Source organism: Ranitomeya imitator, chromosome 3 (assembly GCF_032444005.1).
Source record: "Ranitomeya imitator isolate aRanImi1 chromosome 3, aRanImi1.pri, whole genome shotgun sequence".
NCBI lineage: Eukaryota > Metazoa > Chordata > Amphibia > Anura > Dendrobatidae > Ranitomeya > Ranitomeya imitator.
This window is the reverse complement of record NC_091284.1, coordinates 214,340,355-214,355,099: the sequence shown is the minus strand read 5'-3', so window position 1 is coordinate 214,355,099 and position 14,745 is coordinate 214,340,355. Positions and strand designations below refer to the sequence as shown.

General features: G+C 45.2%; 1 protein-coding gene across 3 annotated transcripts in view; it reads left to right on the top strand.

Annotated features, from left to right (window-relative positions):
- Positions 1-14,745, top strand: part of BCAS2 (BCAS2 pre-mRNA processing factor) — a 75,288-nt gene that overhangs the window by 23,869 nt on the left and 36,674 nt on the right. Inside the window, exons 4-5 of one of the 3 annotated variants that reach the window (XM_069756117.1) lie at positions 3,499-3,849; positions 3,984-5,126. The exons of the other annotated variants lie outside the window; for them this stretch is intronic. Coding sequence (XP_069612218.1) covers positions 3,499-3,849; positions 3,984-4,866 — 1,234 coding nt within the window. The 3' untranslated portion in view covers positions 4,867-5,126. Of the gene's footprint in view, positions 1-3,498; positions 3,850-3,983; positions 5,127-14,745 lie in introns of those variants that run through there. 3 annotated transcript variants of the gene reach the window in all.

Genomic DNA, 14,745 nt, shown 5'->3' with positions numbered 1-14,745 from the left:
AAAACTTTCAACAACTAAATAACAAAATAGGAGCATAGTCCTATATGTCACTTAAGCAGAATGAGAGAGCAGTAGATGATATGTAGATGCCTATCAAAATGGAATAAATGTTCCTATGAGCTTGCAATTTTTGGGGTAGGTCCTGTCTAACGTTTTCATTGTACTAGATGTTATAGACAAGTCCCATTGACTATGTGGTGCTACATCCAAATATATAAATTTATAAAAATAAAAATATAAAAATATATATTTCTAGATTGTGAGCCCAATCGGGGACAGTGATGATAATGTGTGCAAACTGTAAAGCGCTGCGGAATATGTTAGCGCTATATAAAAATAAAGATTATTATTATTTTATTTATAAAACATAGAGGTAAGTGGTAAAGTGACATAGGAATGGAGAGGGAGGACAAGAAAGAATGGTCATTGCTGGAAAATGTATCACATTGGTACTGACCTATGAAGATTCGTAATCTAGGTCAGTGTAATGGGAAAGACCCCCTCCGGTGATGTGTAAGCCGTAAAGATTATATAGGCGACATGCGTTACTGGGATTTACTACATGTATAAATAGAAGATCTGGAGATACTGAATGTGTGGCTCGTTGCCGTGGGGATCCGTTGTGGATTCGGTGCGGTGTATTTTCATGGGTGTCAGCGGCAGTTAAATGAGCGCCGAGTCGAGTACAGGGAGGGGCTGGTACATGTTCCTATATCATATTTTCTCCACATTCATATCCACACTGGAACCCCACGGCATTGAGCCACATAGTCAGTATCTCCAGATCTTTTAGTTATACATGTAGTAAATCTCAGTAACTCATGTCATCTATATATTCCTTATGGCTTACACATCGCCGGAGGGGTCTTTTCCCTTACACTGACCTCCATTATGAATCCTCATAGGTCAGTACTAGTGATAAGCGAGTATACTCGTTACTCGGGTTTTCCTGAGCACGCTCGGGTGATCTCCGAGTATTTGACTGCTCAGAGATTTAGTTTTCATCACAGCAGCTCAATGATTTACAGCTACTAGCCAGGCTGAGTACATGTGGGGGTTGCCTGGTTGCTAGGGAATCCCCACATGTACTCAGCCTGGCTAGTAGCTGTAAATCATTCAGCTGCTGCGATGAAAACGAAATCTTTGAGCACTAACAAATACTCGGAGATCACCCGAGCGTGCTCGGGAAAACCCGAGCAACGAGTATACTTGCTCATCACTAGTCAGTACCAATGTGATACATTTCCCAGAAATTACCATACTTTCTCTTCCTCTCTCTCCATTCCTTTCCTATGTCACTTTACCACTTACCTCTGTTTTATATACTGTATACACTCGAGTATAAGCTGACTCCCCCCCCCCCCCCCCCCCCCCTAATTTTGCCACAAAAAACTGGGAAAACGTAATGACTCGAGTTTAAGCCTAGGGTGGGAAAAGCAGCAGCTACCGGTAAATGTCAAAAGTAAAAATAGGTGCCAGTAAAGGTAAAATTAATTGAGACATCAGTAGGTTAAGTGTTTTTGAATATCCATATTGAATCAGGAGCCCCATATAATGCTCCATAAAGTTTATGATGGCCCCATAAGATGCTCCATATTAAAATATGCCCCATATAATCCTGCATAAAGGTTAATAATGGCCCCATAAGATGCTCCATACAGACATTTGCCCCATATAGTGCTGCACAAACGTTATGGCCCCATAAGATGCTCCATACAGACATTTGCCCCATATAATGTTACACAAACGTTATGGCCCCATACAAACACTTGCCCCATATAGTGCTGCACAAACGTTATGGCCCCATACAAACACTTGCCCCATATAGTGCTGCACAAACGTTATGGCCCCATACAAACACTTGCCCCATACAGTGCTGCACAAACGTTATGGCCCCATAAGATGATCCATACAGACACTTGCCCCATTTGCTGTTGCTGCGATAAAAAAAAGAAAAATCACATACTCACCTCTCCGTCGCTCAGGCCCCAGGCACTTTCAATATTCACCTGACTTCGTTCCGGCACCGCTCCATCTTCAGCATCTTCTGCAGGTTCAGGCAGAGAGCGCGCACTAACCACGTCATCGCACCCTCTGACCTGAGCGTCACTGCAGAAGACGCTGGAGACGGAGCGGCGCCCGGAACGGGGAGCAGGTGAATATCACGCAGCGCTGCGCTCCCCTCCCCGTTATACTCGCCTGCTCCTGGCGCTGTGCAGTCCCTGGTTCCCCAGCGCCGCAACTTCTTCCTGTACTGAGCGGTCGCCATTACCGCTCATTACAGTAATGAATATGCGGCTCCACCCCTATGGGAGGTGGAGCTGCATATTCATTACTGTAATGAGCGGTACCATGTGACCGCTCAGTACAGGAAGAAGCTGGGGAGCCAGGGACCTGCAGGGACTGCGCCAGGAGCAGGTAAGTATAATTAGACAGCCCCCACTCCCCCTCCCCTGCCGACCCCTGGGTATGACTCGAGTATAAGCTGAGAGGGGGACTTTCAGCCCCCAAAAATGAGCTGAAAATCTCGGCTTATACTCGAGTATATATGGTGTTTGGATGTAGAGCCATATAGTCAATGGGACTTGTCTATAATATCTAGTACTATGAAAACTTCAGACAGGACATATCCCAAAGATTGCAAGCTCATAGGAACATTTATTCAGTTTTGCTAGGCGTCTATATAACATCATCTACTGCTCTCTCATTCTCGGCTTGCTTAAGTGATATATAGGACTATGCTGCTATTTTGTTGTTTGTAGATTTTATTTTATCATTTTAATTTTTATTTAAAATTACTTTCTTTATATTCTATATACATCACATGAATTCTTGTATATTTTTCATGTAGGGATGTTTGATAAAGACCCAGGATTGCGTCGAAACCTTACGGCATACCGCTTTACGTATCATTTAATTTGTTTTTCATTGTTGTGGTGAATATAAGATGCTCAATAAATTTATCACTGTTTCATGTGATTGAAGAGTGCGGCTGTTTTCGTTTAATGGAATCCTTGGATTTATCCAGTCCAGCCGGCACCCCCTCCCCCACCTTCCTGAGTGCTCACCTCGGACCAGACCGCCCCGCTCCGCTGGTGGGTACAATAAAAGGTTTTTTTTTTTTGTTTTTTTTTGTTTTGTAGGTCTTGTTGGGGGCAGCTATACAGCATTATAGAATGCTATATATGTCTAAGTTCACATTAGCTTCTTTTGGCGCAGCGTCGTCGACGCAACGCAAAACGCATGTAAAACCGCATACACAACGCAGCGTTTTTAGACGTATGCGTTCAACGCATGTGTCGAAAAACGCTGCGTTTTGTGGCAACGCTTGCGTTTTTTGATGCATGCGTTGCCATAAAATGTAAAAAAAAAAAGCCCCAAAAAGTGTCTAGACAATAGATAAAGACCACCAATGGCTAGAAGAGGGTGGGTGTAATGGAGTTTGTGTATATATACCCTTGCAGAGATGAATTCCACCCATTTTGCTTGTGTTTCCAGCATCAAGATGGAGCGTTCCATGGAGAGTATCTACATGAATATGGAGTTGGATTTGGCCTTGGCTAATGCTTATGCTATTGCCTGTTACGAACAAAGGAAAAGAGAAAAACGGAGGAGGAGTCATCGGCGCTTTTGGCTACACCCTATAGTTGAAGTCCGGGAGTGCCGTGGAGCCTACCATTGCTTGTTTGGCGAGCTGAATGACAATCTTGAAAAATATTTAGAATTTACCAGGATGTCTCAAGACAGCTTCCGCTATCTGCTGCGTCTTGTGGAAGGAGCCATTACCAGGCAGGACACACAGCTCCGGAGATCAATTTCTGCAGAGGAACGGCTGCTGGTGACTCTACGGTACGTGGTATTGCAATGTTAATGCCTGTCATATGTTCAGCAATGTGTGGTTTTTTTTTTTGTTTTTTTTAACTACTGTGTTTTTTTTTTTTTCAATGTACTTAATTTAATTTTTTAATTTATCTGTCTGGCAGTTTCCTGGCTACCGGAGAGACCCTAAGATCCCTGCATTTTCAATTTAGGATTGGAGTCTCCACACTTTCAGGAATTGTTGCCGACACATGCCGTGCTTTGTGGGACAATCTCCGGGATGAATTTTTACCCCTCCCAACAACTGAATTATGGGAGGCCAATGCCCAAAAATTTGATCAACTTTGTTCTTTCCCAAACTGCATTGGAGCTGTGGATGGGAAGCGCATTTGGATTACAAAGCCTGCAAAAACTGGATCTCAGTTCTTTAATAAAAAATACTTTTCCACCGTGCTCATGGCAATTGCAGGTGCTGACTGCAGGTTTATCGCCGTGGACATTGGAGCGTTTGGCCGTACAACTGACTCACGGACATTTAAAGAGTCTGGTATGGGCCTAAGGTTATATGGGAACAATTTTAATTTCCCCCAGCCACGACCTCTTCCCAACACAGAAGGCCCGGCAATGCCATTTGTTGTGGTTGGGGATGAGGCATTTCAAATGTGTGCCAACCTACTGAAACCCTACTCCAGTCGGGGCTTGGACCACACCAAAAAGGTTTTTAATTATAGACTGTCCAGGGCCAGAAGAACCGTGGAGTGCGCCTTTGGGATCCTGGTCTCCAAATGGCGTATTTTAGGATCCGCCATTAATCTCAAAATTGAGACAGTGGATGAGGTGGTGAAGGCTTGTGTGGTTCTACACAATTATATTATGGCAAAAGAGAGACCAAACGTGGAACTAGATGAACCTATACCAAACCCATTGCCCGATTACCAACATCATCCTTTGAGGACAACTGTTGAAATTGGGCAGATGAGGGATCGATTTGCTTCCTATTTTGTTTCTGATGTTGGGCGTGTGTCATGGCAAGATGAAATGGTGTAGTGTTTATGTTTTAATGTTATATACTTTATTGTGCTTTTAGCTGAAAATAACTTTAGTGTGCTTAGAATAAAATAAAGTAGTACCTGTTTGATTTTAATGTAATGACAATGAAGGCCTTTTAAACTATTGTGTCCATTTAATGTTTTCTAAAACCAGTTCAAAGTGGCCTAATGTAATGTTCTTTCAATGTTGTAATGTAACTAGTTTTTCTACTGTCTTGTGCTTTGAATAAAATTACTTTATTGTGCTTTTACTTTAAATACCTGCTTCCTGTTTTTTTCAAATGTTGTTGACAATAAAACCCTTTTTAAACTTTTCCAATGTCCATTTTCCTAACACCTGGTCAAAGTGTCCAACACCACAAAAAATGTACTCAGGTGATCACCAGTTCCCAAATACACTATGCAAAACCACCCCATTTATGGTCACATAGCCGTGTGTTGTAGAGTTGAGCGAACATGATCGGCTCCCTCCTTGGCAAGCTATAACGCTTGCCGACTAGTTGCATATGGAACCCGGCTTCCTGGAGTGCGCCGGCTGATCAGCTGTCTGCCGCCGCAGTTGCATGTGCCGCGGCCTTGTGACAGGCACAACACATGCATGGAGAGCCTATTTGTTGGGCTCTCCATGCATGTGTAGTGCCTGTCACACAGCCGCGGCAGACAGCTGATCAGCCGGCGCGACAACAAATAGGCTCTCCATGCATGTGTTGTGCCTGTCACAAGGCCGCGGCACATGCAACTGCGGCGGCAGACAGCTGATCAGCCGGCGCACTCCAGGAAGCCGGGTTCCATATGCAACTAGTCGGCAAGCGTTATAGCTTGCCAAGGAGGGAGCCGATCATGTTCGCTCAACTCTAGTGAGTTCAAACTATTGAACTCAGGATGCTGAAATCCATCCTGAGTCTAAGGCTATGTTCACACCTTGCGTCGGGTCCCTGCGGGTTCTCCCGCAGCGGATTTGATAAATCTGCAAGGCAAAACAACTGCGGTTCTCCCTGCAGATTTATCGCGGTTTGTTCCGCGTTTTCCGCTGCGGGTTTCCGCCTATACTATTGATGCTGCATATTCAGCAATATGCAGCATCAATAGTAATGTTAAAAATAATAAAAATTGGTTATACTCACCCTCTGATGTCCGGATCTCCTGGGCGCTGCACCCGGCGGTCCGGTTCCTAAGATGCTGTGGGAGAAGGACCCTTCGTGACGTCACGGTCATGTGACCGCGACGTCACCGCAGGTCCTGGTCGCACAGCAACTCTGACCGGACGGCCGCATGCAGCGCCCAGGAGCTCCGGACGTCAGAAGGTGAGTATAACCAGATTTTTTATTTTTTAACCCCAAATATGGTTCCCAGGGCCTGGAGGAGAGTCTCCTCTCCTCCACCCCGGGTACCACCCGCACATTATCCGCTTACTTCCCGCAACGTGGGCACAGCCCCATGCGGGAAGTAAGCGGTTCAATGTATTCCTATGGGTGCAGAATCGCAGCGATTCTGCACAAAGAAGTGACATGCTGCGGGTTGTAAACCGCTGCGTTCCCGCGCGGTTTTTCCCGCAGCATGTGCACAGCGGTTTGCGGTTTCCATAGGGTTTACATGTTACTGTAAACGCTATGGAAACTGCTGCGGACCCGCAGCATCAAAATCGCGGCGGTTCCGCGGTAAAAACCGCTAAGTGTGAATATAGCCTAATAGTGGCGACACTTGGCCACGTGACCATTGCTAAGACCTCACCTGACCCATGACCTTATTGTAAAAAAGATAACATTTTTTTTTTATGGTCTTTGTGTTTTTAACACCTCATAGCCCCATGAAAGACACAGAAAAGCTGCCGATTTAACAATTGATAAAATAGTGTCTGACATTGGAGATATGAGGTGTTAAAAAAAAAAAAAAAAAAAAAAATTTGTGTACACGGCGCACGGTGTGTGTTGCCGGCGACGAATTTTCAACAATAAAAATGGTTTTAAACAACATTTTTGTTTTTTCATCAGAGAAGTAAAAGAGAACGCAACTGGGTTTGGTGAAGTCGTTGGTGAATTAAGGTTTTTCTGGGGCCCCCAACATGGAAAGTGGTTTGTGCAGCTTTCTGAAGTATCACAGATACAATGAACTCTGACTCCACTTATCAGTTTAGCCATAACATGAAGACAGAAGACGCCACCACTGAGGCCTAGGATGAGACTACGTCCAGCAGGAGACAACAACCTGCTCAATATAACACTGCCTTCTCATTTTCTTCTCAACAGCTGTGCCGTGGAAGGACCAATAAAGCCTCCTCCTGGCCATAATCATGTCTTCGTAATTACGTGCTCGGTGTGAGTTCTGGCTAATCGTCCCACCTTGGCCATTTGTAATGCGGAGAGATCACTGTGTAAGACAAAACCAGGAGTGGAACTTAACATTGTGATAAAAAAATAAAAGGGGGAAAGATTAAGGGGAAGGGACATCAGCTATCAATGGGGACTGATAGCTTCTTGTTGGGGTGTGGGAAGAGGAGGAGGAAGAACCATATTCCATGATGCTGGAGGGGATTTCAGACCACACAGTTGCCGATGGTGGGGACATTGCCACCTCTGTAGGGGAGGGAGGAGGCACCAACTCTGGCTACTCCTGCTCCGGCTTGACCTTGTGCTTTGGCTTGGATTTGGAGCAGCCGCTGATGCATGCTTTTTCTTCTTGGGCCTCTCTCCCTCTTGGTGTTCTTGGTGGAGTCGTCTGGTGCTGGAGGTCCTGGCAGGAGCAGGACTCGGCGGCTCGGTGCGATGGTGTTGGTGGCGGTGTCCCTCAGCACCCAGACCTCTGTAGTGTTGCTGTGCAGCAGGACTCGGTGTCATGCTAGCCAGCGTTGGTACTACAGGCATTGTAGTCGCTGACTGCATTATCCGAGCCTGCTGCAGAGCACTCACATAAATGTTGTTGCAGGCCTGCATCACCGAAATCTGGAGTTCCGGTGTAAGGTGTTCCACCATGCCCTTTGCAATGGCGCTAAAAATGTTTTGCCGGCCTCATGAGCTCGGATTCCATTGATTCAAGGTGCCGGTCGATAGTGGCCAGAGCAGTGTCCATCCTATCACCCAGCACCTTGAAACAATTTTGGAAAACCGTGCCCAAATGGAAATATTCGGGCATTAGCGGCCTGTCCTAGGCCCGCTGGTGGGAATAGCCAAAAGAAGGAGCGCCAGAGGCCTCTGACAGGGGAACACCAGGTGGGACCGGCTGCCGGTTCTCCAGAGTATGGGGCATGCCTGCTCTCGCTGTGACTGGTTCGATGGCGCTTCATGAAAGACCGCTCCAGATGCCCGACCAGGTTCGAGGGTGCTGCTGTGTGTTCTGTGAAAATAAAAGGAAAACATTAGTATACAAAAAATAACATTTCACATTCGCCAATTCCTGTGGAATATAAAATGAACATTACATATCACAACACAATGTAATTATCTACTATATAATTGTCTAAGGGTCACTTCGGTCTGTTTGTCCTTCTGTCACGGTTATTCATTCGCTGATTGGTCTCGCCAGCTGCCTGTCATGGCTGCCGCGACCAATCGGCGACGGGCACAGTCCAGAAGAAAATGGCCGCTCCTTACTCCCCGCAGTCAGTGCCTGTCGCCCGCATACTCCCCTCTGTCACCGCTAAACACAGGGTTAATGCTGGCGGTAACGCACCGCGTTATGCTGTGGGTAACGCACTCCTTTAGAGCGTGGGTAACGCACTCTGTTACCGCCGCTATTAACATTGTGTGTCCCCAACTTTTTACTATTGATGCTGCCTATGTAATGCTAAAAATAAATAAATAAAAAACCTTCTAGACTCACCCTCCTCTGTTACTTTTTTTTTTTTTAACCTGTGACAATCCTGCTGGGCAATATACTACGTGGCTCTGTGCTGTATAGTACGTGGCTGGGCAATATACTACGTGGACATGCATATTCTAGAATACCCGATGCGTTAGAATCGGTCCATCATCTAGTAATTGAATACTTATGCTCGGCGGGCAAGGACCGGTCTCAGGAAGTTAAGCAGCCTGTAATGTTTATATGTTGTTGTCCTTCCCGCAGAAGCACCACTTCGAGCCTGATCCTCCTCTTTTCGCAGGCCCCGATTGAAACGGTCCTTCATGGAACACCATCTTGTTCTCACTTTTTTGACTGAAAGAAAAAAAAAGGTTAGAAATTGTACATTTGCCCATGATAACACAACCGTGTGCGATGGAACCAACTTGCTTGAGTTGATCACATCACACACGGTTGTGTGATCCTGGCCTGATGGGTCAGAGCTGCGTTTCTGCAATACTTACGAAACTCTTCCTGGACCTTCGCAGAAGCGCTGCCAAAGCCATCCCACAGCGACTGTGCAACCTCGTTCCACTTGGTCCGAGTGCCGGGGGTCACGGCTGTCCCACGACGGGCCTCGCTCCTGGATAGAAGTGATGAGATCTATGTCGACCCCCTCATCCTGGTCCCGGCGTGAAACCTAGAATAAAATAAAGACATTAATGTTTGAAAGCTATATCAAAATTGCTCCACCCCCCCCCCCCAAAAAAAAAAAAAATATATATATATATATATATATATACCGACAAAAAATTAATAAATAAATAAATAACATTCCAAATTTTGTTTTTAAAAATACTTACTCGCCGTCTTGCCACCGCAACTTGGCCCCGAGGTCGCTGCTCCTGCTGGGTTTCTTCCTCTTGACTTGAAGAGCTCTGTTAAATATTAAAAAAAAAGTAAATGACACGTGTACAAATGACAGTGAATACTGAGCAACAGTAGATAATGTACTCACTTTACTGGCCTGTGAGATGGTGCTTGACTCTGTGGCCATTTTTTTTTTTTGAACAAGATAATGCTGCAAGGAAAAGTGAAAAAAATTATTAAAATTACACAATGCACAATATGCAGCCACATAGAAGAAAACAGCAAAAATACCCTACATAACATTAGGACAACAATGAACAGTGCACTCATAGGACAATGCCAACAGAACAAGCTCTGAAGAATTGCAGATACACCACACCGCCATACATTAAAATAAAAATCAAGGTCAGAGCCGACACAATACCAGAGTATAGCAAAAGCAAAATACCAGTCCCAGAAAAGAAAAAAAATCAATTGCAATACAACAGCCTACTTGAAAAGATGGTAAACACATACATTTAAAAAAAAAAAAAAAGGCACAGAAAAGGAAATCCAGTATAAACCGCCATACATTACAATAAAAAACAACAAGGCCGGAGCCAACAAAACGCCATACGGTGAAATATAACAACAGAAATACATCAGACCAAGAGAAAAAAACACAAATTTCAATTAAAAAAACCACAATGGCACATCCGCATTACAGTACAGAACAACCCAATAAAAATTAAATAAACCACCATTACATTGCAATAAAAAAATAAAACACACATAAAAAAACAAAAAAAAAAACATTGCAAAGAATAAAAAAATAATGGGCAGAGAAATTATATACTTACATCTCTGGAAGGCAGAGCTGTGTCTTGTGAAGACGTGCAGACAAGTGAAATCCAATGCAATAACCATTTTTTTTTTTATATCTATGGGGTTGTCTTGTCACTGTCTAGATACTTCACTTGTTTTTTAATCAAAAGACGCATTCATCGAACAACACGGGTCGACGCAGGCACCTGCGCCCTATGCGTTTTACATAGACACTAATGTGTTTTTTGGTGAATTTACGACGCAGGTGCGACGCATGCGTTTTTTTTACAAAAAATATGATGCCGGAAAAATGCAACATGTAGCGTCGGCCGCGCCCTGTCTGGTGTGCCAAAACGACGCATGCGTCGTACAACGCATGAAAACGCATACCGGCGCATGTCCATGCGCCCCCCCATGTTAAAGATAGGGACGCATGCGTCGGCGACAATGCGCCCAAAAACGCTAATGTGAACGTACCCTATCAGCCATGAAAGGTTGTGGCCTTATCTCGTACCTGTAAAACCTGGTTCGCTTTCATTTTCTCACATAGGTTGTATGACTGTGCCAATACCATATGTTTTGGCGCTTTTGCAAATACATCCACTTTTTTAGAAAAATTATATAAATGATATTCATTTATTTCTTGTAAACACTTCATAATGCAACACTTCGCTCCGTTAACCCTTTAGTGATAGAGACCATTTTCACCTTTAATGCTTCAATTTTTGCAGTGTCCCTTCATGTAGTAATAACCCTGGATTGCTTCTAAATATCCCATTCCTCCTGAGACTGTTTTGTGATGCATTGTACTTTGTATGTGGTTTATTTAGGTCGCTAATTTAGCATTCTTTATAAAATATCAGAATTTTGTCAAATTTTGGAAAAACTCGAAATTTCCAAACTGTCAGTTTTTACACGCTTTTATTTTTCTCTTTCCCTTCTAACTAACTTTTTTTTTTACTTTTCGGTTCACACATATCCTTAAGAGGGCTTGATTTTTTGCGTTACTAATTGTACTTTTGAATGACACCATCCATTTTATCAAGTAATATACTGAAAAGTAGTCAAAAAAATTCCAAGTGCGGCAAAATAATTTAACCCCTTCCCGACCTGTGACACAGCGTATGCGTCATGAAAGTCGGTGCCAATCCGACCTGTGACGCATATGCTGTGTCACAGAAAGATCGCGTCCCTGCAGATCGGGTGAAAGGGTTAACTCCCATTTCACCCGACCTGCAGGGACAGGGGGAGTGGTAGTTTAGCCCAGGGGGGGTGGCTTCACCCCCCCCGTGGCTACGATCGCTCTGATTGGCTGTTGAAAGTGAAACTGCCAATCAGAGCGATTTGTAATATTTCACCTAAAAAACTGGTATAATATTACAATCCAGCCATGGCCGATGCTGCAATATCATCGGCCATGGCTGGAAACACTTATGTGCACCCACCCCACCGATCGCCCCCCCAGCCCCCCGATCTGTGGTCCGCTCCCCTCCGTCCTGTGCTCCGCTCCCCCGTCCTCCTGTCCGCTCCCCCCGTGCTCCAATCACCCCCCCCGTGCTCCAATCAAACCCCCCCGCACTCCGATCACCCCCCCGCACAGCGATCCCCTCCCCCGTGCTCCGATTCCCCTCCCCCCGTGCTCCGATCCACCCCCCTGCACAGCGATCCCCCACCCCGTGCTCCAATCCACCCCCCCGTGCTCCGATCCACCCCCCCATGCTCCGATCCACCCCCCCCCCCCCCGTGCTCCGACGCTCCCCCCGTGCCCTGATCTCCAAGCCCTTATACTTACCTCCCGGGATCCGTCCGTCTTCTTTCCTGGGCGCCGCCATCTTCCAAAATGGCGGGCGCATGTGCAGTGCGCCCGCCGAATCTGCCGGCCGGCAGATTCGTTCCAAAGTGAGTTTTGATCACTGAGATAGATTATATCTCAGTGATCAAAATAAAAAAAATAGTAAATGCCCCCCCCCCCTTTGTCACCCCCATAGGTAGGGACAATAAAAAATAAATAATTTTTTTTTTTTTTACACTAAGGTTAGAATAGGGGTAGGGTTAGGGGTAGGGTTAGGGTATGTGCACACGTATTCTGTTCCTCTGCGGATTTTTCCACTGCGGATTTGATAAATCCGCAGTGCTAAACCGCTGCGGATTTATGGCGGATTTACCACGGTTTTTCTGCGCATTTCACTGCGGTTTTACAACTGCGATTTTCTATTGGAGCAGTTGTAAAACCGCTGCGGAATCCGCAGAAAGAAGTGACATGCTGCGGAATGTAAACCGCTGCGTTTCCGTGCAGTTTTTCCGCAGCATGTGCACAGCGATTTTTGTTTCCCATAGGTTTACATTGAACTGTAAACTCATGGGAAACTGCTGCGGATCTGCAGCGTTTTCCGCAGCGTGTGCACATACCTTTAGAATTAGGCTATGTGCACACGGTGCAGATTTTGCTGCGGATCTGCAGCGGATTGGCCGCTGCGGATTCGCAGCAGTGTTCCATCAGGTTTGCAGTTCCATGTAAACATATGGAAAACCAAATCCGCTGTGCCCATGGTGCGGAAAATACCACGCGGAAATGCTGCGTTGTATTTTCCGCAGCATGTCAATTCTTTGTGCGGATTCTGCGGCGTTTTACACCTGTTCCTCAATAGGAATCCACAGGTGAAATCCGCACAAAAAACACTGGAAATCCACGGTAAATCCGCAGGTAAAGCGCAGTGCCTTTTACCCGCGGATTTTTCAAAAATGATGCTGAAAAATCTCACACGAATCCGCAACGTGGGCACATAGCCTTAGGGTTAGGGTTGGAATTAGGGTTGTGGTTAGGGGTGTGATTAGGGTTACGGCTACAGTTGGGATTAGGGTTAGGGGTGTGTTGGGTTAGTGTTGGAGGTAGAATTGAGGGGTTTCCACTGTTTAGGCACATCAGGGGTCTCCAAACGCAACATGGCGCCACCATTGATTCCAGCCAATCTTGTATTCATAAAGTCAAATGGTGCTCCCTCAATTCCGAGCCCCGACGTGCGCCCAAACAGTGGTTTACCCCCACATATGGGGTACCAGCATACTCAGGACAAACTGCGCAACAATTACTGGGGTCCAATTTCTCCTGTTACCCTTGTGAAAATAAAAAAATGCTTGCTAAAACATCATTTTTGAGAAAAGAAAAATTATTTTTTATTTTCACGACTCTGCGTTGTAAACATCTGTGAAACACTTGGGAGTTCAAAGTGCTCACCACATATCTAGATAAGTTCCTTGCGGGGTCTAGTTTCTAAAATGGGGTCACTTGTGGGGGGTTTCTACTGTTTAGGCACACCAGGGGCTCTGCAAACGCAACGTGACGCCCGCAGACCATTCCATCAAAGTCTGCATTTCAAAAGTCACTACTTCCCTTCTGAGCCCCGACGTGTGCCCAAACAGTGGTTTACCCCCACACATGGGGTATCAGCGTACTCCGGACAAACTGGACAACAACTTTTGTGGTCCGATTTCTCCTGTAACCCTTGGGAAAATAAAAAATTCTGGGCTAAATAATTATTTTTGAGGAAAGAAAACGTATTTATTATTTTCACTGCTCTGTGTTATGAACTTCTGTGAAGCACTTGGGGGTTCAAAGTGCTCACCTCACATCTAGATAAGTTCCTTTCGGGGTCTAGTTTCCAAAATGGGGTCACTTGTGGGGGGTTTCTACTGTTTAGCCACATCAGGGGCTCTGCAAACGCAACGTGACGCCCGCAGAGCATTCCATCAAAGTCTGCATTTCAAAACGTCACTACTTCACTTCCGAGCCCCAGCATGTGCCTAAACAGTGGTTTACCCCCACATATGGGGTATCAGCGTACTCAGGAGAAACTGGACAACAACTTTTGGGGTCAAATTTCTCCTGTTACCCTTGGGAAAATAAAAAATAGCGGGCTAAAAAATCATTTTTGAGAAAAGAAAAATTATTTTTTATTTTCATGGCTCTGCATTATAAACTTCTGTTAAGCACCTGGGGGTTTAAAGTGCTCAGTATGCATCTAGATAAGTTCCTTGGGGGGTCTAGTTTCCAAAATGGGGTCACTTGTGGGGGAGCTCCAATGCATAGGCACACAGGGGCTCTCCAAACGCGACATGGTGTCCGCTAACAATTGGAGCTAATTTTCCATTCAAAAAGTCAAATGGCGCACCTTCCCTTCCGAGCCCTGCCGTGTGCCCAAACAGTGGTTTACCCCCACATATGAGGTATCGGCGTACTCGGGAGAAATTGCTCAACAAATTTTAGGATCCATTTTATCCTATTGCCCATGTGAAAATGAAAAAATTGAGGCGAAAATAAATTTTTTGTGAAAAAAAAGTACTTTTTCATTTTTACGGATCAATTTGTGAAGCACCTGAGGGTTTAAAGTGCTCACTAGGCATCTAGATAAGTTCCTTGGGGGGTCCAGTT